Source organism: Mus pahari, chromosome 20, assembly GCF_900095145.1.
Source record: "Mus pahari chromosome 20, PAHARI_EIJ_v1.1, whole genome shotgun sequence".
In the NCBI taxonomy this organism is placed as follows: Eukaryota; Metazoa; Chordata; class Mammalia; order Rodentia; family Muridae; genus Mus; species Mus pahari.
In genome coordinates, this window is record NC_034609.1 from 42748141 (window position 1) to 42770312 (window position 22172).

A 22172-nucleotide genomic window follows, 5' to 3' on the forward strand; every position below is an offset into this window, starting at 1 on the left:
TGCTGTCACTGTCCACAAACACATCAAAACCCAAAGCACATAGGCGGCATTGTCAGTCCTGAGTCAGGGACCATGCCAAGCTCACTGTGGGTAGAGAGGAGCAGAGACTGAGGGCAGAGATCATCAAGACTGAGGGACCACCCCCAATCCTCCGGTTCCCAAACAGGGAGAGGTTTTACATCATGGAAGCAAGCAAAATAAAAATGGCCGATCGGGGGCTGGAGAGATATAGTTCAGTGGTTAAAGGCACTTACTGCTCTTCCAGAGGACCTAATAAATTCAGTTCCCAGGACTCCCTCAGGTAGCTCATGACCTCCTGGAACTGCAGGGATCTCTCTCTTCTCTGGCCTCTGTGGACCCCCTGCACGCGTGGCAGACACTCACATCGATGCATAAATACAAAAATTAAATCAATAAAAAGGGGTCTGGAGAGATGACGACTCAGTAGTGAAGAGCACAGGTTATTCTCATAGAGGACCAGATTTGATCCCCACTGCCCACATGGTACCTCATAACCATCTTTAAGTCTAGTTCCAGGAAATCTAATGCCCTCCAACAGCACCTGCATGCATGTGGTGCATACAAGCTCCCACAGCCAAATATGCACGCATGCATGCATACATACAATTAGCCTAAGAAACACATCTCAGAAGGAAAAAGCCTGCTAAGAACTCTGTTCTCCTACTCTCTAAAGCCTACCACAGTTGGCCTTTGTACCTGCTATAATACAATTGAAACAGTTCATACTGAGCCATCCCACCATCTCCACAACACCAAGTGCACAGCCTATCCTCAGCTACTCAGCCAGAGGACTAGGGACAGCAAGGTCCCTCGGATGCTCAGTAGGCAGTAGGCACAACGGTGTGCACCCTGTTGTTTAACCAATGACAACTATGGGTATTGACTGGTCAACTTCTGCTCATAATATCTGTAAGGAAAAAAAAAAAAAAAGAAGCTCTGGTGGCAGTGACACCTGAAGGAAACAGTGATGCTTTTATTGTTGCGTTCCTATTCACAGGATGAGTTACAAAGGTTCAGAGTTCCTCCTTCCTTGGTGAAAACCATGTCCACAGTGGGCAGGCGGACTAACTCAGCAGAGAGGGTCTGCCTATGAGAGCTAGGAAGCCTAAAGGTGCCTGGTCTTCTGCTGCAGCCACGGATCACTGTGCTCCGAGTTCTAGCCGAGTCCCGCTGAGAGAACATCACCGACAACGCTGACTCCTCATCACGGAACAAGGACTCTGCACTTGACCAACAAGTCTGAATGCCAGGCCATAGGACCTTACACAGAGCGGACGGTGTGTCTCTGCTGCTGTTCTTGTTTCCTGAACCGGAGTTTCACTATATAGCTCATGCTGGCCTTGAACCCCCGAGTCTCCCCTCCCTCACGTGAAGGTGTAGAGGTGCTGCCGCCTATCGCATCCACACAGGTTCTCAGCAGTAAGGCAGACGTCCCCCCCCCCCCAGGCTCCTCCTCCTCTGTCTCCAAGCGTGGCAGTCTGCCCATGATCTGAGGACGTGAAGACATTGATCTAGATCTGAGTCACAGCCGAAAATGGTACATCTGATGTCCTGGCAAAGTGCACCTGGGCCTCCAGGTGACGGGATGTCACTAAAGCAACTCCATACAAGTCCCAGCGTGCCGTTCATTTTCACTTCCCGGGCACGGCACAGCACCACAAGGGTCAACGCCACATCCTCCACTCTGCACAAGCTGCCATGACTTCCGGGCTCCCACGGGCCAGGAATGAGACCCTCCCAAGAGGTTGGTTTTATAAGACCCAACTAAAGACACTAAGTTTCAGTGTGCCGCCATACTGTGGGATTTACATAAAGGACCCTCACACTAATAGAAGCATTCCCTACAATGTACACATTCATTACACAGGCTAAAAATGAGCTTCTAACATCACTTCAATAACTACCTTATACCACACACAAAAGCTGCCCATATTTTAACCACTATTCCACAAACACGTGATGATTTTATCAACAACACTCAATTGGGGAGAAATTGGGTTACATAGAAAAGTGTATGAAAGCCAGCTCTAACAAGCTCTGAAGGGGGTCAGTTAGAACACAGACACACTGAGGAACCACCACTTAGCCATGATAGTTACCTTAGAAATCAAAAGACAACCTGTTATGTGTCCCAGCCTAGGAACAAAACCCACCTACAGAGCTGTAAAGACAAAACCACTCAAAGAAGCAGTGTAGGACGTGGCAAACCCACAGTGCAGAGCCGGAAAGGCTTTTAGCACATGAAAGGGAGTAACCCAGGGGTTCACTCTGGGAAGGGCTCCCTAATTACCTTGTCCTGACAGAGTCTACAGTAAAGTCTTATCGATAACTTCAGACAGGCAGCACACACATGGTTCTAGGGGACCCTTTGGGAAAAACAGTGTGTACACACAGACCCCCCCATGGAGCTATGTGGTGTGATACACATACACTGCTAACACCTGCACTCCCAGCTCACAGTTGGAAAAGAACACTTTTCTGTTGTCTTCCTGATGAACGCTGATTTTTTTTCAGACAGGTTTAACTGCATGTCCCTGGCTGGCCTGGAACTCACTATGTAGCCAGGTCTGTCTCAAGCTCCCAAGTGCTGGCATTGAAGGCATGAGCCACCATGCCCAGCATGAGGAACACTTTGAAAGCCAATACTATAATCAATCACCTGTAAAAGGAAAACAGGTGACTTCTCAAAAAAGAAAAGAAAAGAAAAAGGACCACCACAAGGCGTCACAGGAGCGAGCCAGTCACGCTCCAAGTGTCGGGAAAGCAGCCCGTTCTGTCCTCAGGTTTGTGGCCATGCGCCCTAGGCCACCCATGTGGTCCCTGAGGTTTGCTCACAGACGTAACAGTCGGCCTCATGAAGGGTGGTGATGCACTAGGGACTCGGTATGAGATGATACACAGGCGGAGTGAATGTGTTCTTCCAAACGCCAGAAACCGTAGGTGACCGTGGCTTGGCCAAGCTTCTCCCCAGCCTCCCGGCTCAGGCTTGGCAGGATAAGGCCTCTTTCCGTAAGGAGCGGTTGAGGAGGTTTGCACCCCACACCCAGAGCCACTCGGGCATATACTGTGCGAAGAGGAACTACAAATGAGAGACAAAGGAGATGTGGTTAGAGTCTGGAGCAATGAGAGCCAAAGATGGGTGTGGATCAGCGTAGGGTGCTCTGGGCACGCTTAGCCCTCATCAGGAAGAGCAGCCAAATCTGAAGGACAGGATGCATTGAAGGTATCCTCACTCAGGAGTGTGCCTTTGAAGCCCCAGTACCTCATGTCTGTACTCCGAGGACAAACCTCTTCACTCCTCTTCCCTTAGCTGCCCCAGACAGCTGCCAGTGCTCTGCTGTCACGCTGGACAACTGTTCCAACTGTTCTCTAGTAGTCCCTTCCCACTAAGCAAACTCGGGAACACACATAACAAGTGTCACCCAAGGGGCTCCCAGGGTCGCCCCTCAGGTCATAGTTTTGTATGACCAGGTCCTCCCTGGGGACCCCTGCAAGACTCCTTTCATCTCCTCAGGTTTCGATGACACCCTGTTCGGGGTGGTACAGTGTAACCTCTCCTTGGGTTTAGGGTGGTTTACTAAGGACACATGTTCCCAGGAGCATGCAGAAAGGCAGCAGGCACTGGTGGTGGGCACCGTGCTGGGGCATGGTGTTCTTGCCCCATCTCTAATGAATGGAGCTGAGTGCCCTGTGCAGAGCAGGTCTCAGTATGGAAGGGGCTCGGGTTTCTTATCATCTAGTGTGGTCAGTAGCTGTCTGCTGGGTCTGAAGGGGGTCAGTTAGAACACAGACACACTGAGGAACCACCACTTAGCCACAACAGTTACCTTAGAAATCAAAAGACCACCTGTAATATGTGCCCCAGCCTAGGAACGAAAACCACCTACAGAGTTGGAAAGACAAAACCCAGACAGGATGTCATTGAAACCCCGAAGAGATGAAAGGAGCCTTTCAGGGGTCCCCCGCTGAGCTGGGGAGGGAAGAGCCCACAACTAAGTCGAGAGGGGAGTAGAGGCGGGCAGGAAAGGGTTTCCGCTCCTTAAGCTCTTTAGAGCTTGAGTCGCCCCATTGTGGGTGGTGACCCTTCCAGTTTTAGAAAGCAGTGTTCCTAGGGCAACTGCAACCCCCAAAGGGATGCAGTTCAAGGGGATGTCAGAAGGCACTGAGAGTGACCGAGCACACACTGGTGCTGACATGCCACCTCAGCAGAGAAGACTCAGGTACCCTTCCTTCCCAGACTGGGCCAGGCAGGTGATAGACAAGATTTGTAGGGAAGCAGGGCCGCAGAAGTGTGCTCAGGTCAGGCTCTGCCCTCACACTGAGGTCCTCTCAGGCCGAACTGAGCTGCTGGGAGCTGAGTGCGCTGGCACCAACCCATCCCAGCTGAGGAAGGGACGCCTCTTCTCAGTATCCACCTGGCTGCCCTCACCCCATCCCCACCTCAGCTGGACCTCCTTCCTCCATTCTGCCCTGCGGTGCTGAGACTCTCACCTAGTTCTCTCTGTGGTGTCACGAGTGCTGCAGACGAACCCTACAAACTTGTCTCCAGCACAAACCTCTCACTTGATAACCGCGTGTGCACTTGCCCCTCAGCTTCTCTGCAGATGTCCCCGAGAGCCCCGCAGTGGGCTTTTACCACACCTGATAACCTCCACGCAGGATGACAACCCATCAGAATCAGTGTAGCATCAGTCACTGAGCCTCCTGCCCTTCCTGGCCCATCCATTACTGTGTTACACAACTCCATGGAGAGGGTGCATCTAATGCACTGCTGGAGCAGAAATCCCACAGTGCGCACACACTATCAACTTCCTCCTCCCGGCAATCAACAAATGCAGAATTCAGTTCTCATTAAACCCACCGCACATCTGTTGCCCACAATGGTACAGGAGCTAGAATCCAAGGCCCTGTGCCTGGCAAGAAAGCACGTAAGCACAGAGCAACATCTCCAGATTGTTCTTTTTCTTTCTCTCTGTCTCTGTCTCTCTCTCTCAAACATTTTCTATTTTGAGGCAAGTTTCTTGCTAAGTTGCCCAGGTTAGCCTTGTGCTCACAGGCTCAAGCAGGCTCTGAAATCCTCCTGCCGCCGCCTCACGATAGCTGAGTTTACCAGCCTGCATCCCAGGGCCTAGGTGAAAACCAGTCTGGTGAGCTCACTGATGCACACGCATGCGCTGCAGCTAAGACACTGCTTTCACAGATATGGTCAAAGTGTCTCGCCACCCATCGACCTCGCAGCTGCATCCCTAAGAGGACGGATGGCAAGGCCCTGGAACCGCTTCTCTGTTCTGTTTGTAAGAAAGAAAAGGTCTCACTCTATAGGCCAGGCTGGCCCTAAGTAGAGGTTCTCCTACCTCAGTCTCTTGACGACTGAAGAGATGGCTGGCTATCAAATCCAGGCCAAGACAACCAAGGCCAAGCCTCTCTGCTCACTACTGTAGGTATTACAGACTCGGAAACAGCTCCCCAGACAGCTTCTTAGGCCAGCTGCGGCTCTGAGCCGCAAAGAGTGTGAGAAGTCACTGCTGACTGACTCACACATTTATCTTGTGGTGGAAAACTGAATTATCTTTATGCATAACAGCCCCCAAAGTATTTACCTGGTAATCAGAAATTGCCCAGTGAAATTCTAAATTTGGGCACATCTATTTCTATTATAGATAATAAAAAAAAAATTACTATAAATCATTTAGCTACTGGCCTACTGATCAAAATCACAATGTAAAATATTTCATAAATCTCAAATCTTTTCAGATGTGTGTGCATGGGGGGGGGTGCCCAGCATAGTGTGCGTAGAGATCCAAGGATAACTTGTGGGAGGCACAGGTCTCTCCTACCACGTGGGTCTTGGAGAACAAACTCGAATCATCAGGCTTGGTGGCAAGCACCCTGACCTGCTGAGCCATGCGGCTGGCCCTCAAGTACTCTTAAGATCTTTGTTCTGTCTGAACAACAGTCACAACAAAAATCTTAGGTTCAGTTCTAGGTTTCCTGAGGAATGAGTCTGAGAATGAGATGTGTGGAGACTGATTAGACACCATGGCTAAGAGCCCATGGCCCTGACGGCTTTCTGGACGGGCTGTGCATGGAGAACTTCCCCTTCAGGCCTCACCAGGACCTCTACCCTGAAATCCCCACGGAGCACCCAGTTCTTCACACCCCCACACACTCCAAAGCAGCCTGTTTCGTGTTTTAAGGGTGACAAAGGAAATTTGAGACGTTTTGCATTAATCACCCCACATGAGCACCTCACCCTGTAACCAAAATCACTGCGAATGTGGGGCGTGGGTGTGAGGATTCGCAACCCTCCCGCCCTGGCGCAGCTCACGGGGCTTTGGGCTGACGGTGTGGTGCTACCTGAATGGAATGGGACCAGTAGCCTGTGGTCCTTTTTGAAATGCCCAGGGTCGACACTGCATGATGTGCATACACTCTTGGCGACGGCGCTAGCCACGGGCATCTGTGCAGGAAGCTGCCAGGCGCAGTCCCATTGTTGGTCACGTAGAAGGGGATCAGACTCTGCACAAAGATCCCCTTAGAGGCATACTCGTACTGCAGGGCTCGGCTGAAGTGGTCCAGATAGGCCTGGGGGCGGAGGAGGAGGACTTATAACCCGGAAGGAACTTGAAAGCAACCCTAGAAGAGAGGCTTGCCTGTCCCCACATGGGGGGACAGTGCCAACGTAAGCAACTGGGACCTGCCTACTTCCCGACCAGCCCATGGGGACAAGAGCCTTACCTTGGACGCAGAAAAGGCAGCCAGCTGTGGGGTGGGCTTGCAGCAGGAGCCAGAAGACACGGTGACAATGGCGCCCTTCTTTCTCTCCACCATCCCCGGAAGCACGATGTGCACCATCAGGCTGGCGGCCGCAATGTTCACGTTCACAATGTCCCAGAGCGTGTCCTCGGGCACTTGGCTGAAATACTGCGGGTAGGGGTAGAACGTACCCACGTCATTCACCAGGATGCCAATGTCTCTGTCTCTCAGGGCTTCTCGGATGGGGGCGTAAATCTCTCGGCCTCTGCTGAAGTCTGCCACCAGGACATGCGTCTCCACCCTGTAGGTGTCAGCTATGTGCCTAGCCACGGCCTGCAGCTTCTCTTCTTCCTGGCTGATCAGGATGACGTTGAGTCCCTGGCTCGCTAACTCCTCCGCATAGGCCTTCCCGATGCCATCTGTGGCCCCTGCAAGGCAAGCCCGGAGCCATGAACACATTGAAACATGGTATCCTTGAAGAGATCCAACCCACTTGCTGTTGGTCTCATCAGAGAAGAAAAAGGATTAACACCTGTCAGTCAAGGACAATGGTGAATTCTAACCCTGCAGACCGTCAGGCAGGGACTAGTGAGATGGCTCAGCGGGTAGAGGTGCTTGCTGCCAGACAACCTGAGTTCCAATCCTAGGTCCCACATGGTGGAAGGGAGGACTCCCAGATGCTGTTCCCAGACCATTCCATGTGTGCAGTGGCACACAGAGACCTTACGTATGCCCACGCTCAGAGGCCTGGGGGGAGTCGCTATAGGAATCTGTTTCCAAACTTGCAGCTGGCTTGCTCAGGTGTCGGGGTGGGTTTTCTGGGTCACAGAGATATATCACAATGCAATTCAAAACTGAGAACACTGTCTCAAAGGATAATTTCAAAACACAGAGCAGGAAAGACATGCGGGGGCGGCGGGAAGGTGGGGCTGGGGACCAAGCTGGAGAAATGAGGAGGATGCTGGTCTGAGGGCAGGGCTCCCTAAAGTGAGGTGAGAGAGCACAGAATGAGGCCTCAGCAGGAGGCAAAAGACTCCTGGTTAAGTTCTGTAGCTCCCTGTTGGATGCACTGACTTAAAACACAACCCAAACAGAAAGGCCACCGGAGCTGCAGTTACCACTGATGACCGCCCATCTTCCATATTGCTTGATCAGGTCGGGCCTGCTCCCCAGGCGAGGGATGAAGTGCAGCCTGACCAGACTGTAGAAGTCACAGATGACTGTGACGCTCTTTCGGGCTGTGTACCAGGCTCCCACCAAGGCCAGGGCTTCCATGTAGCAATTGCAAGACCTGGCGATTTCCCTGTACAAGAGGTAGAAGCTGTCAACAGCAGCCATGGCAACCTGCGGGGACAGGAAGAGAGAGAGAGCCGCTCTTTGTGGACGGAGCAAAACCAGAAGGAGCAGACATCCTCAGCAGGACAGAGAAGCCTGGCCTTCAGGGCTCTGCATTCACATAACCAATTCCTGAGAGCAGCTGGCCTGAGCCTGGCAAGGCAGGACCCCACTGTGTAACACCCGTGGCTCAGGAAGTTCTTGCCTTCTAAGGAGATGAAGCCAGAGAACTACTGAGCAACTGGACTCCACCAAGACTCTTGATTCTGTGCTACCAGCAGCCTAAACAAAGAGAAACTCGGGTGCCTACTTCAGAGCTGTAAGAGCCACAATTTCACTGGGTAGCAGCCTGGGGTGTATGTGCTCAGCTCCTGGCATTATTCAGTCAACAAGTACAGCGGACCTAAACCTCAACAGTGACTAACAGAATAAACACAGTCACAGCACGTGGCCTTGGCCCCAAGAAACATGCATATTAAATAAAATGGGCACCCCCACCCCCACTCCCACCGCCAGTGAGGAGCTGGTAATCTTCCAGGACAGCGCAGCCTGCACCCTCCCTTACTAGTTTGGTTTGTTTGGTATTTTCCTTCCCAGCCTCTAGGCTCGAGAAAGTCCCACACATGTCTTCTAAGTGTGTAACACAGCAAACAGGCACTAAAGGGCGGACGTGTCACGTGTATAGTGAACAGGTGTCACACATCCAAGAAACAGACAGGCATTTAACAACTAAAAAGCAACCCTGCCTGGGTACCTTAGTCTATGAGCAGGGGTGACCCTGGAGAGGTGGGCAGCGGCCAGGCATGGTCCCGACAAGCATCAACAAGGGCTGTGCTCCATCCTGGACCATAGCAGATGAACCGCGGCAGTCAGATGAGCCTGAAGGCTCGCACACTCATAGTGAGGTAGGTGAGATGACACACGGGAAACTGGATTTCAAAACCCCTCCCAGAAAGAAAACAGGAATGTTGTGGGGGTGACTTCTGGAAGGAAATTCCGCTAAAGTGAGAGGAAGGGAGCCCAGAAAAATAACAGGGAGGCAAAATGGCAGGAGCTTTGGGGAAGGAGCAGGTGTCCTCTGCGACTAGGGCACCTTCTGCGTCTATGTGACATTAACTTCCCAGGAGGAAAAATGAAACAAACTAACCACTAAGCCTGACCAGTGGGAGGCCCAGGGAACTGTGAGAACTGACTGCCAGCCCAGGGCAGTGGGATTATATAGCGGCAGACAGCAGAGACACAGCAGCAAACTGTGAAGCCCCACCACAGGGGCGCGGCCCCAGTAAGCTCCAGATTTCTACAGTAAGCTGTGAAAGGTCTTCTCAACCTGGAGCTGTGATGGGAATACATCCTCTCAGAATCTGGGAGGCTGACCAAGGAGGAGGCCAAGGTTGAGGCCAAAAAGCTGGGCTGTACACACAGTAATACCTTGTCTTCAAAAAATAAATATATAAATTAAAAATAAATATATCGGGTCCCAGTTGAACTCAGTGATACACACCCTTAATCCAAGCACTGGGAGGAAGAGGCAGGTAGATCTCTTCCAGGTCAATGATAGCCTGGCCTACACAGTAAGTTCCAGACCAGCCAAGGCTGCATAGTGATGAACCCTGTCTCCCCCATCCCCCAACCAAAAATAAAAAATAAAAAAGCAAAACAAAATCAGGCCCCATGACACAGGTTTGTCATCATCCCAGCTACTGGAGAGGCCAAAGCAGGAAGATGGAGGTTTAAAGTCAGCCTGGAACTTAATGAAAAACATCTAAGGGGGCTGGAGGTGGAAGTGTGGTTCAGTGGCTTGTCCAACATGAGGTCCTGGCTACAGAGGGGCAGAGGGAGAAAAGAGGGAAGTGAGGGAGGGAGAGGAGGTGAAGAGGAGGGGTGGAGGGGGGAGTGAAGGGTCAGACTGCTGAAGGTGCCTGACCTGGGGGGTAGGGGGTGGGGTTCTGCCTGCTCTAGTCCTTGTCTACCCCAGTCTTCTTACCCCCTTGATGCCAGCGCTGAGCCTGCTGCTACAGAGCTCCTCCCCTTAACGCTGAGCTGTGAAGGAAAGCCCACCACAAACAAACCCGAGCTCAGCTGGAGAGACTAGGATGAAAAACTGAGAGCAAGGCTTTCAAAACAAGCTAACTCTTCACTCATGAGTGGGCAGCAAAGCAAGGAGCGGGTGCCTGGGGGCAGTCCCCTGGCTTGGAGGCACCGTGGAGAGGGCATGCCTTCCTTGTCCTGACTCTTCTTCTTAGGGACACATCATCAAATGGGATGAAAATCTGTCCAGGAGACCCAGGGGATCCATGGCAATCTCTACTGACCCAACTGTGCCAGGGCCTGAGCGCCACCGGCCGCCAACATCGACTGCTCGCTCTGTCTGTGGAAGGGTCACCCTCTCTCTGTACACTGCCTTCCTCTGGTCCCCTGCAGCACCCAACTTCCACACCACAGCAGCCAGCCTGTGTACTCCAGGCCCAGTGCCTGATCAAGTCTGGCTGGCCTGCCTGACCCCGGCTGCCCAACATTTTCTCCTGACCTGGCAGATATGGCAGGAAGGAGAGGGACTTAAGGGGCTGGGGAGGTTGCCGGAGGTTGGCAGGATTCTCCACCCTACCCCAGAGACCCTCCCCCACATTCTCATGAGCTGTTCAGACAGTGGTTCCCCCCACCTAGGGTGTATTGACTTAGAAAGAGGCACTGGCAGCCCTGAGGCTCTGGAGCCTTGACATGAATGCCACCCGTCATTTCTCCCAGCCAGGTCAAGGCAAGACCTGACTCGCACCCTCTGAACTCACAGAAGCCTAATGTAGTCCAGCGCCAGATTGTTTGTTAATAAAGCGCAAAGTAAACTGACAGTCACTGGCCTCACACAGCAAAGTGAAAACCCAAACCACTCAAACAGGGCAACTAAGGCTGTCCAACCCAAGGCAACTCGAGAAATCAATCAGGAGCACCCTGGCCCGTATGCCTGGGGACCCACAAAAAGGTAACTGGCCATCTGTGAGGTAGGGCATCTGCAGGGCTGTTGAGGGAGGGGGCAAAACCAGGACCTGCATGGGGCACTTCTAAGAGGCCAGTAAGAACCCTAGGACAAGGAGGGAGTGGAGCCAGCCAGCCCCCATCCCAGGAACAGTCTTGAGGCATGGCTGGACATTCCCACGTGTCCTTCGATGGGGACAGGAAGGTCAGTGGCAGAGCGAGTGACATGACCACAGTCTCCACAGGGTCACAGTCAAGGGTTGTGAATGACTCTGGGAGGCAGCAAGGTGAGGACAACCTTCGCTGGGACCTCCAAAAGGGCCCTGCTGGGGCTGCGACTTCTGGGTGGTGAGATGGACTTTGGTCTCTAAACTGCTGAACTATGAAGGAATGATCACTGAAGTCACTTCTGTGACTTGTTACAGAAGAAGTATGGCAGACACGGGGGCAGATGCCAGGAGGAAGGGATGGACAGACAGATAACACACTGCCAGTCTGGAAGACACTGCACCAGGCCCTCGGCCACAACATAGAGTTCATAGGGAAGCAAGCCCTTTGCTCTTGGACTGAAGGGTGAGCCTAAGACTAGGAAGGAGTAAGGCCTCTTCGCCCAAGTTACCGTAGGGCACGCAGGCACCCCATACTTGTCTTCTGGCTCTGCTGTTCCCACTGAGTCCACACTGAACAAAGAGCCCCAAGTCCCCATTTAGCCTTCTAAGCCAGCTCCTTCTTGGTTCAAAGCCCCAGCCAGCCTCGAGGACCAGCCTCCTCCCTCTAAGCTTCACCTCAATGCACCCAGCCCTACCCTCTACTGCTCTAACACAACATTTCACTTCTGACTCTGCGACCGGAACTTAGGCTTCCAGAGGTCAGGAGCTGTGTCCAAAACTAATTTCTCCATAATTAAAAGGGGGGGAGGGGCCGGGCGTGGTGGCACGCCTTTAACCTCAGGACTCAGCAAGCAAAAGCAAGCAGGTCTCTGTGAGTTCAAGAACAGCTTGTCTCAAAAAAAAAATAAATAAATAAAAAGAAACTAGAAAACACATTCAAAACATATAAAACCTACTATGCACAGTTCAAAGGAAAACAAAGCACCTACTCAGTGACCAGCCCAACAAAAGCAGCATCTGGTGAACTGCAGGACCCCCAGGCTTCATCCTTGTCTCCTCTTCTTTTTTTTTTTTTTTTTCACAGCTGGAAAACATTTTATTTCCTTGTCTCCTCTTCTATACTGAAGGGAACACGCTCCCAAAAGCTTGGTTTGCTTTTGCTGTTGTTCTTTGTTTGTTTGTTTGTTTGTTTGAGACCCATGCTGGCCTTGAACTCGTGACCTTACCTCAGCATCCTGAATGCTGGCATCACAACCTATATCCCCAGCCCACTCCACTTCACAAGACTGCTGAGTACTGCCTGTCTGAGCGTCTCATGAGGAATCCCCAGTGTCCTGAGCTGACCCGCACCCTCCTTTTTGGAGACTTCTCTACCAGCTGAGGTCTGAGCTTCCACGTACAATGCAACATCCCCACGTATAACTCCTGTCCATGCTACCAGCAGCCCAGGGTGGCTTTGTGTCCCTTCTGTACAGGGCCACCACTCAAATTCTTAATGATGCCTTGGGGACTGGTGTAGGCATTCAGGAAGGGATGTGCTGGGCCAGAGGCACTCAGGGCTGCCACTCTACCTTGCCAATCCTTTCCACAGTGACAGGCCTGCCTCACCTGTCTCACAGATGGGTGTGCCCCACTGCCGCCTCTACGCCACCCACAGGAACACCCAACAGTTCACCCTCAAACAACAGGGTATAGGAGTGGTTAGTAACAGTAACGGGGCCAAGGTTCCTTTGAACCACAAGTGCTGCTGTTTCTGAATCTCTGAAATGCCTGTTCCCATGGCCGCTGCTCCTGTCGTATGTCTTCCCTCCCTCTCAGAATAACAGGACTCCAGGACACAGGCTCTCTCTGCTATCTCTCCCTAGCACTGCTGGAGCTGGACATCTTTGTTCCCAAATCCCTTCCTGTATGGGCGGTGCTCGCCACATTTTACTTTATACTGCAAACCCTGACAGGGAACCTCCTCACAGTATCTTCTAGAAGTTCTCCTGATGGAAGTCTGTAGACCTAGATTTTGTAATGCTGGAGACTAGCTTTCATGTATCTTCCGCACTGGCAGCACAGCCCCAAAATGCTGTGTATACAATATCTATCCCCTCAGTAAATACAATATTGCCTTAGTAAATCCCATTAGATACTGTTGGTGCCAGAGCTCCAGTTTCACTCTTGAAGGGAAAAAAAAAAAACTTTGTATCAGCACTTTGGCAAGCCTTGCCATTGCAAACCCTGACATTCCAGGGGTTCCTTACCCTTCTCTATCTATTTTTAATCACTGATTGAACCAACAATGAGATGGAAAAAATGAACAGCAACAGAGGAACCGGAACCCAGGACACTTACCCAAGATCCAATACCCCTGAGCCCCAGGTCTCCACTTAGGCACGGGGAGTTAAGGAAAGTGCAGGCCACACCTAGGCTCTCATCCAAAATAACTGAAAGTTTTTGCTTGCATTAAAATTTTACAAAGTGGGCTCCTGTCAGCCTAACTCACACTAGCCAAAAGATGAAAACTGCCCAATGAACAAAACGTAGCCCATGCACAACACTGTGGAATACTACTGAGCCCTGAAAGGGAATGGGGCATGAGCACATGAGGCTAGGTGACACAAAAGGCCATTCAGCATATGGTCACGTGTAGAAAGCGTGTTTGCAATAAGGAAATCCGGAGACACAGAAAACACAAGGGGGAAGATGGGCCCAGCCTGCAGCAGCCCATGAGTTGGAATCCCTTTTTGTAGTTGTGGAAATTATCTGGAATTAGGGCGGTGACACCTTCCTAACGCTGTGAATATACTACAAAGTTCTGAATTGTCCATTTCAAAATGGCTAAAATGATAGATTTCATTAAGTGAATTTTGCCTCAATTAAAAAAAATATGCTCTGGGCGGTGGTGGCGCACGCCTTTAATCCCAGCACTCGGGAGGCAGAGGCAGGNGGATTTCTGAGTTCGAGGCCAGCCTGGTCTACAGAGTGAGTTCCAGGACAGTCAGGGCTACACAGAGAAACCCTGTCTCGAAAAAAACAAAACAAAACAAAACAAAACAAAACGAAAAAAATATGCGCTGGGGACTGGGAAGATGGCTCAGCAGATTGTTTTTGCTGTGCAAGCTTGAGGACCTGAGCTGAGGTCCCCAGCTGTATGTAAGAAAGGGTAACTGCAGAACCAATTTGTAATTTCAGTATTGGGAAGAAAGGAGCAGACAAGAGGATCGTGGGGCCAGCCAGTCAGTCAAACCTAAAGAAAACTCTTGAGTTCGGTGAGAGACGTTTTCTCAAAAAAATAAGGTGGCAAGTGACAGACACTGACCCGTAGCCTCCACACCCACACATAAATAAGCAACACTCCCTCCCCCCTAACACACACACACACTCTCCACTGATAAAGTGACGTTGGACTTTGCGCGTCTGTAATATTTCCGCAATGACTAGGGTCACTCGGAAAAAGCCATCCCACCCTTGGGAATGAAGTTACAACACCACCACCTGTAAAAAGCGGCTAACGTTTCTCCCCTACAACGAGAATTCGATGAGGTGACGCATAAGAAGCACTTGCAACAGTGCCTTCCCGCCACCCCTCAATAAACTGGAGCCACTAGCCAGGATCATCGCTCAGGGTTCGATGCTAGCGACCGCTATTCGTACTGACCCGAGTTTATGAAGAAGCTAAGAGCGCTGCCCCCGCGGCTTCACTTCATTCCCTCCCTCAATCGCACCAGGGATTCCCTCCCTCAATCGCACACACGAGGAAGGAAACGGACGGACGCAGCGACATCCCAGGATCTCAGCGAAGGCTCGGCCCAGAGCCCCGGCAAGTGGTCGCTGAGACTCCCTGTGGGAACCTGAACCCGCTGCGATCACCGCCCAGGGGTGCGGTTGAGTCCTGGTGGCGGAACAGGGACTCCCTGCCAGTGTCTCATCGGTCCCCAGTGGCGCCGGGCACGGCCCAGCGACTCTGCAGAACCCACCCGGCTCTGCAGAAGCTGCGCGCTTTCTTCAGCAGCGCGGCCATTCTGCATCAGTATTAGAACCCACTCAGACCTAGCGACGGGGAATAAAGGAGGAGAAAGAGACACCGACAAAAGGGCGGTCCCGGGGCGTGTCGCCTGTGCGAGCCTCCGGTGAAGGACCAGGCCCGGGACACCTGCTTAGGGAGCGCAGGGGCTGCCTGGAGCGCGGAACCAAGAGTTCGCGGCTACGGGGCGCGGCGGGAGGAGGGCGTTCCCGAGGGTCGGGGTCCAGGGGGCGTGGCCAGGGTCGGAAGCGGAGCGCGAGGGGGCGTGAGGGGCGTGAGGGGCGCGGGCGCGATACCTGCAGCGAGAGGCGCGGTCTCCGAAGCCCGTCCCGCCCGCTGCCCGCGCGGCCGCCGCCCGGGACACCGCCGCAGGTCCGCTACCCACGTGATCCGCGCACGCGCCCGGGGTGGAGCCCTCCCTCCCCGCCGCTAGGCCCGCCCTCGGCAGCGTAACCGACTGCGCGTGCGCACTGGTTGCCGCGGCGACCGGGAAAGCGTTGGACAGCCAACGACGCGGACTGTAGAGTGCTAGGGCTGAGTGGCCGGGCCAGGAGCGACCATGCACCCCGAGGTCTCAGAGTCGCCGGTGGACAGCGCGGCGGAGCCCAGTCTGGAGGAGTCGGCAGGCGATCACGGCGACGCGGGCCCAGGGATCCGCAAAGAAGGTGCCTTAGCGCCGGGGAGCCAAGGGGGCGAGGGCTCGTGTCCCTCACACATGCCCATTCACTCATCTGGGGACAACCAGCACCCCTCACATACCCATCCATACAGCTACAAGAACAGCACCTTTATAGAACAGCACCTTTATTGACATGATCAATCCAGTACATATAGAACACCCGTTATTTATCCCATGACAATTTATCAGGTACCCTCCTGTGGCTGGGAATGGTTTGCAATGAGTGTAAGACACAGTCCCCAGTGTTCAGCGTCATCCAACAAACCACAAGTACAGAGAGTTCATCCGTTCTTGACGTTACATTTATCTAAGGCTTCTAGAGGCGCCTTGCAGGGTGAAAGTGCTGGCAACACAATCCTCCAGACCTGAGTTTAAATCCCAGAAGTACATAAACACAGAGGTTAAGATCAACCATGTGGTGGCTGGGACTTGAACTCGGAACCTTCTGTAGAGCAGTCAGTGCTGAGCCATCTCTCCAGCCCCTGGAAAATGTCTTTCATAATAGTGTGCATAGGGTTCTAACATCCAAGGAGAGACCAGCCCTGAACAAAGCTTGCTTCTTTTACCCAGGTTTGAGCAGTCACACTGATCACACCGCGTTCTTGTGTGTGCTTTTTATCAGTGAGTTGTTTTCATGTTGCCACCCCTAAGTTACACTTTGAGCAATTAAACACGTTTACAGAAGTGGAAACTGTAGGTGCTCACACCTGGCCAGGGGGGCAGGGATTTACACAGCTAACTGCATCACAAAGTGGGGAAAGACAGAGATCCTGTCCTGTCCCAGAGCTGCCCTTCTGCTGTCCCTGGTAAGAGAAATGGGCTTGGGGGCTGGAGAGATGGCTCAGCAGTTAAGAGCACTGATGGCTCTTCCAAAGGTCCTGAGTTCAATTCCCAGCAACCACATGGTGGCTCACAACCATCTATAATAGGATCCGATGCCCTCTTCTGGTGTGTCTGAAGACAGCTACAGTGTATTCATATAAATAAATAAATCTTTTTAAAAAGAGAGAAAAATAGGATTGATGAACTCCTGTTCTGTTGAGCCGATTTTAACAGAAGCATCTAAACTAGAATTGGGTTTAAGTACAACTCTACTTATCTTCCTGTTTTCTGAGGGTCTGGTTTCTGACGTGTGTGGGTGCCCACGGAGACAGGAATAGAGCATCAGATCACCTGGTAGTGGAGTTACAGGCAGTCGTGAGCTGCCTTGTAGGTGCTGAGAACTAAATTCTCTGTTCTCTGGGAGAGTAACAAGCACTGTTAATGATTAAGCCATCTCCCCATCACCCTGTATAGCAATTTTACAACATTCTTAGTGACTTTGTAAATGTCAGCTTTAGACTGATCCTCTATAAAAACTGCACAGGAGAACATAAAAATGTGGACAGAGATATATTCACTCTGTGTTGTTTGTAACAGGCAGAATCTGTTAGTAATGCGACTGATGGTCTTTAAGGGATTGTTTGCAGAGCACAAAGAATTCTTCTGCCTTGTAAATAATGCACCGGCAGCTTCATCCATCAGTAGGGATCACTTTCAGGAACATACGTGCATGTAAAGACTAGTCCCACAAGAAGCACAGGTTCCCATTTACAAAAATCAAAAGCATGACATCCCGAGTTTGGTTTTTTGCTTTGTTTTGGTGTCTCATGATGTAGCTCAGGCTGACCTCAAACCCAAAACCCAACAGGGAGCAGATTCTCCTTCCCCAGCCTCCTGGGTGCTGGGGTTACCACACCTGTCCTTGAACTTTTTGATCTTTACAATTGACACTTTTTTTTTTTTACAGAAATTAGTGAGATCAAGGAAACATGTGTGGCTCCTTGCACAACATCCTGCCCAAGTCAGCAGCAACCAAGTGGCGACAATGGGTCAGAGGGCCTCTGCACCCACTCGAGAGATGACAGAGACGATCGAGGCCCCAGGTATGTGTTGTACAGGACATCGAGCAAGCTGCCAAGGAAGGCACACAGTAATAGCCACTTGGCCCCTTGTACAGACAGCGTCTGAGGAGCCTGCCCAGTTACTTCCAGAGGAGGAGAGAAACAGCAGGAAGAGAAGGAGAAGGTGTCATTAGCATTTACTTATGTGGGTGCATGTGTGTGCAGGTAGCCATGGAGGTCAAAAGAAAGTGCTGGGGTCCCTAGAGCTAGAATTACAAGTGGCTATGAGCTGCCTCAAGTGGGCCCTGGGAACTTGTCTCATGTCCTCTGCAAGAGCAGCAAACACTATGAATCACTGAACCATCTTATCATATCTCCAGACAGACCCCAGTTCTTTTTTGGGGAAAAAGATGACTTCATCATTAGTGTCAGGGGAGACTATGAAAACGAGTGTGTGCAGACACGCACCATGGCACACATATGAAGTCAAGAGGCAGTCTGCAGGGTCCAGGGATCAAGCTCAGCTCTTCAGGCTTTGATTTGAACCGCTGAACCATCTTGTCATCTCCCCTGCCCCTGCACTGAGACAGGGTTCTCACTCTGTAGCCCAGGCTGGACTTCAACCTCGTGAACCTCCTGCCTCAGTCTCCTGGGTGTTGGCGTTACAATTGTGTGTTAAGGGGGCTGAAGACATGGCTCAGTGATTGAGAGTCCTGCCTGCTCTTCCAGAGGATCCTGGTTCAATTCCCAGCACCCACATGGCAGCTCACAACGGTTTGTACTCCAGTTCCAGTGGATCCAACACACTCCACAAATGTGCATGCAAACAAAGCACCAGTGCAGATTAAAAACAGACAGATAAGCAAAGGAATGAACAAAGGTGCAGGTACCCATCCTGTTGATGACAATGCTCAAAGTGTTTTTATTAGGCCAGACAGTGCAGGGGTTTTTTTTAAATGCTGAAAGCAACAATATCAGGTAAAGTCCTAAGAGCTATAAAAACTAAGGGAGGAGATGGTGCCGAGATGGTGTGGATGAGGACTTAAATCAGGACCCCAGGGCCCATGCAAACACCCAGGCACCTCTCTACATCTGTAAGAGAGAAGCCGAGCAGGTGGGAGGCCTGGGCCTCACTTGGCAGCCAGTCTACCTGAATCAGTAGTCTCCAAGTTCAATGAGAGAGAGAGTTCATAGTTCAAAAGCTATGGCAGCTATGATAGAGAAGACAGCTGGTGTCACACCTCTGGCCTCTGTGTGACCTTGCATACACATGAACACACACACAAACAGATCAAAGGAGAAGGGAAGAGGAGGAAGACCCGATGTGAGGCTTCAGATTGAGAACTTTAGACAGAATAGATGGAGAAAAGAGCCCAAGCGGGTGACATGGCTCACGACAGCAATCCCAGCGGTGGCACAGGCAGGAGAGCCAGAAGCTTGAGGCCAGCCTGGGTTGCCTACTGAGTTCCTAGCTGACCTGGGCTACTGAGTGAGACCCTGTCTCCAGACTAAACCGACCCAACTGCAACCCCTTAACTGTTTTTTCACAGACGAAAGCAGAAATGAGCGTCTTGTGTTTTGCTTTTCAACAGGATGACGAAACAGTTCCTTCAAAAGCTCTGCAAGCAGAACAGGCTGTATGTCACCCCCGCCCTGAACGACACCCTGTATTTGCACTTTAAGGGTGAGTCCCAGGCAAGTCTGTAGCCAGCATCCTGCAGAAAAGGGACAATGTGGCTTGCAGAGGTCATCTTTGTGCTCAGACGCTATGCAAGTGGAGCTCGGTCTTCACTGAGTTCCTAAAGGGCCTTCTGAGTACGAAGGAGCCGCCCTGCCTTTTTTGGTTGCTTGATTTTTCTTTTCCTTGCAAAATGGAACCCAGAACCTCAAACATGCTAAGCAAGAACACTGCCACCGAGATACAACCCCAGTTAGCCAGCCTTTTTATTTTAGCCGCCATTTTATTTTGAAACAAGGCTCACCAGATTTCTCTGGCTGGCCTTGAACTCACTTTGTAGCCCAGAGGAATCTTGACCTTTCTATCCTCCTGCCTCACTCAACCAAGTAGCAGGGATTGCAGGCCGGTTCCACCAGACACATAACTAATTGATTTAATCACAGTATTTCTCAATTCCTCACCCTGCCCCACCCCGCTGCAAGTAGGAGCTTGTTATACAGGCTGTGCTAGCCTTGAACTTGTGGCCTTCCCGCCTCAGTCTCCTGAGCACTGGCAGTTCAGGCTCCAGTCAGCACAGCTGCCTCAGGACTAGGCATTCCTTTTATAGCAGTAGGGGCAGTTGGGAACCATGGGCTTGCGATAGGTGTGTTGGGAAGGACAGAAAATTAGGGTAGAAGACGGGGCGAGGGGCTTTGGTCCTCTCCAGATGCATCCTGAGATACTGAGGTCCTGAGAATGGCATCCTGGGGACTTGGGCTTGATGTCCAGCCCCCATCTGCATCTGAGCTCAGATTCATGGCCAGGACCATCCAGACCAATGATGACTTGGATCTCCAGCCCTCTGTTGGGGCCCACAGTGAAGTGGCTGACCAGCTCTTAGCATCCATTTATCTGTGTATTTATTTAGGAAATCTTTCCTGAGAGCCCTCCATGTATGGGACTTTCTGGGTGCTGGGAATCCAGAGGTGGAGGTGACAGGGATGGTTTAAGGGTCCTGTAAGGTGGCACAGGCACAAGAGGGCAGCTGTAGGGAGGAGGATACTGTGTGGGGAGACACACCAGGCTCAGAGTACACAGGCCTGTCTCCTCACCTCTGCCCCCTCTGAAACTCTCCACCTGGCATCTGAGCTGCCCACCTGGCGTCAGGGCATGGCACTGGTTATAGCATCAGATCCTGGGGGGGGGGAGAGCGGGGGGAAGGAGCCAGCATGTCAGGCTGAAGTGGATTTAGACGGAGAAGGGGACTGGGAGGAGAGGTGCCTACCTCAGTTACAAGTCACTAGTTAATAAATCACCCCGAAACTCAGCAACTTCCAATACATTGTCTCACATAGGTTCTGAAGAACAATGGCAATCTGTGTGTCATTAGCTGGGGTAGTTCTGGCTCGGGGTCCCTCTTGAGGTATGGTGGAATTTCCTAGTGCCCTCAATTACCTGAGCCCTGGGCAGAGGCTGGAAAGTGGCTGTGGATCACAGCCTCAGTTCCCCACCATGTAAACCTCTCACTGGCTGCTGGCTCTACATAGTGCAAGCTACCAAGAGAAAGAACAAGATGGGAATAGGGGTCCCAGCACCAGAAGTGACACATGCCAGGCTTCTGCCTTATCTGTTGTTTCAGGGCTACCCTCTTGTTGTAGCAACAAAAGGGCCTGTGATAAGGTTGGGAGGTTGGAGCAAGGTCAGAATGAAAAAAATGGGTGGGAGGCCTTTGAGAGGTCATGGAGAGAAAAGATTAACAATGGGACTTAGCGATAAGGATGTCACAGGACCCCAGCTTCTGCTTGTAGATGGCAGGAATGAGAGAGGCTGGCTTGAGACAGCTGCTTGAGAAATTGCTGGAGTAAAGGGGCCTTTCCTAGTGAGGAAATGGGTCAAGAACTGGAAGGTGGGCCAGAGAGAGAGAGAGGGAGAGAGAGAGAGAGAGAGAGAGAGAGAGAGAGAGAGAGAGAGAGGTGTCAGAGGACAGGAAAAAGACACAGAGACATAAAGACCAGCTCAGCAGTGACCCGAGAGGGCTTGGATGTGGTTCACACCAGGTGTGGGGCCTTGGGTTCAATCCCCCATGCTAGAAGTAAAAAAACGAGTAGGTGGCGTTGCAAAGAAAAGCTGTTACTAGCTAGGCGTGCTGGCACACACCTTTAATCCCAGCACTTGGGAGCCAGAGGCAGTCAGATCTTTCCGAGTTCTAGGCCAGTCTAGTCTACAAAGCAAGTTCCAGAATAGTCAGGGCTACATACAGCAATGGTTCTCAATCCTTTTGGAAGTATCACGCGACCCTTTCACAGAGGTAGACTATGACCATTGGAAAAACACAGGTATTCATATTACAATTCATAACAGTAGCAAAATTATACTTACGGAGTAGAAATGAAAATGATTTTATGGCCGGGCATGGTGGCGCATGCCTTTAATCCCAGCACTCGGGAGGCAGAGGCAGAGGCAGACATTTCTGAGTTCAAGGCCAGACTGGTCTACAAAGTGAGTTCCAGAATAGCCAGGGCTATACAGAGAAACCCTGTCTTGAAAAACATATATATATATGGTTGGGAGATCCTCACAACATGAGGAACTGTGTTAGAGGGACTCAGCATTAGGACACTTTAGAACCACTGACATAGAGAGACCCAGACTCAAAAAACTAAAACAAAAAGCACCTTAGAAAAACAAAAAGGAAGGAAGGAAGGAAGGAAGGAAGGAAGGAAGGAAGGAAGGAAGGGAGGGAGGGAGG

The 22172-nt window shown here is 51.5% G+C and overlaps 2 protein-coding genes across 2 annotated transcripts in view; one reads left to right on the forward strand and one right to left on the reverse strand.

The window, feature by feature from the left end:
• Positions 1–971: 971 nt before the first annotated feature.
• Positions 972–15608, reverse strand: Hsdl1 (hydroxysteroid dehydrogenase like 1). The gene is made up of 5 exons (XM_021220445.1): positions 15501–15608; positions 7896–8121; positions 6760–7205; positions 6379–6606; positions 972–3100 (listed from the first exon to the last, which is right to left on the reverse strand). The coding sequence occupies exons 2-5, from the start codon at positions 8113–8115 to the stop codon at positions 3002–3004; spliced, it is 993 nt and encodes a 330-aa protein (XP_021076104.1). The 5' UTR covers positions 8116–8121; positions 15501–15608; the 3' UTR covers positions 972–3001.
• A 28-nt stretch (positions 15609–15636) lies between these two features.
• Positions 15637–22172, forward strand: part of Dnaaf1 (dynein axonemal assembly factor 1) — a 21925-nt gene continuing 15389 nt past the window's right edge. Inside the window, exons 1-3 of the mRNA XM_021220246.1 lie at positions 15637–15869; positions 17673–17808; positions 19359–19450. Of these exons, the coding sequence (XP_021075905.1) occupies positions 15764–15869; positions 17673–17808; positions 19359–19450 (334 nt within the window). The 5' untranslated portion in view covers positions 15637–15763. The remainder of the gene's footprint in view (positions 15870–17672; positions 17809–19358; positions 19451–22172) is intronic.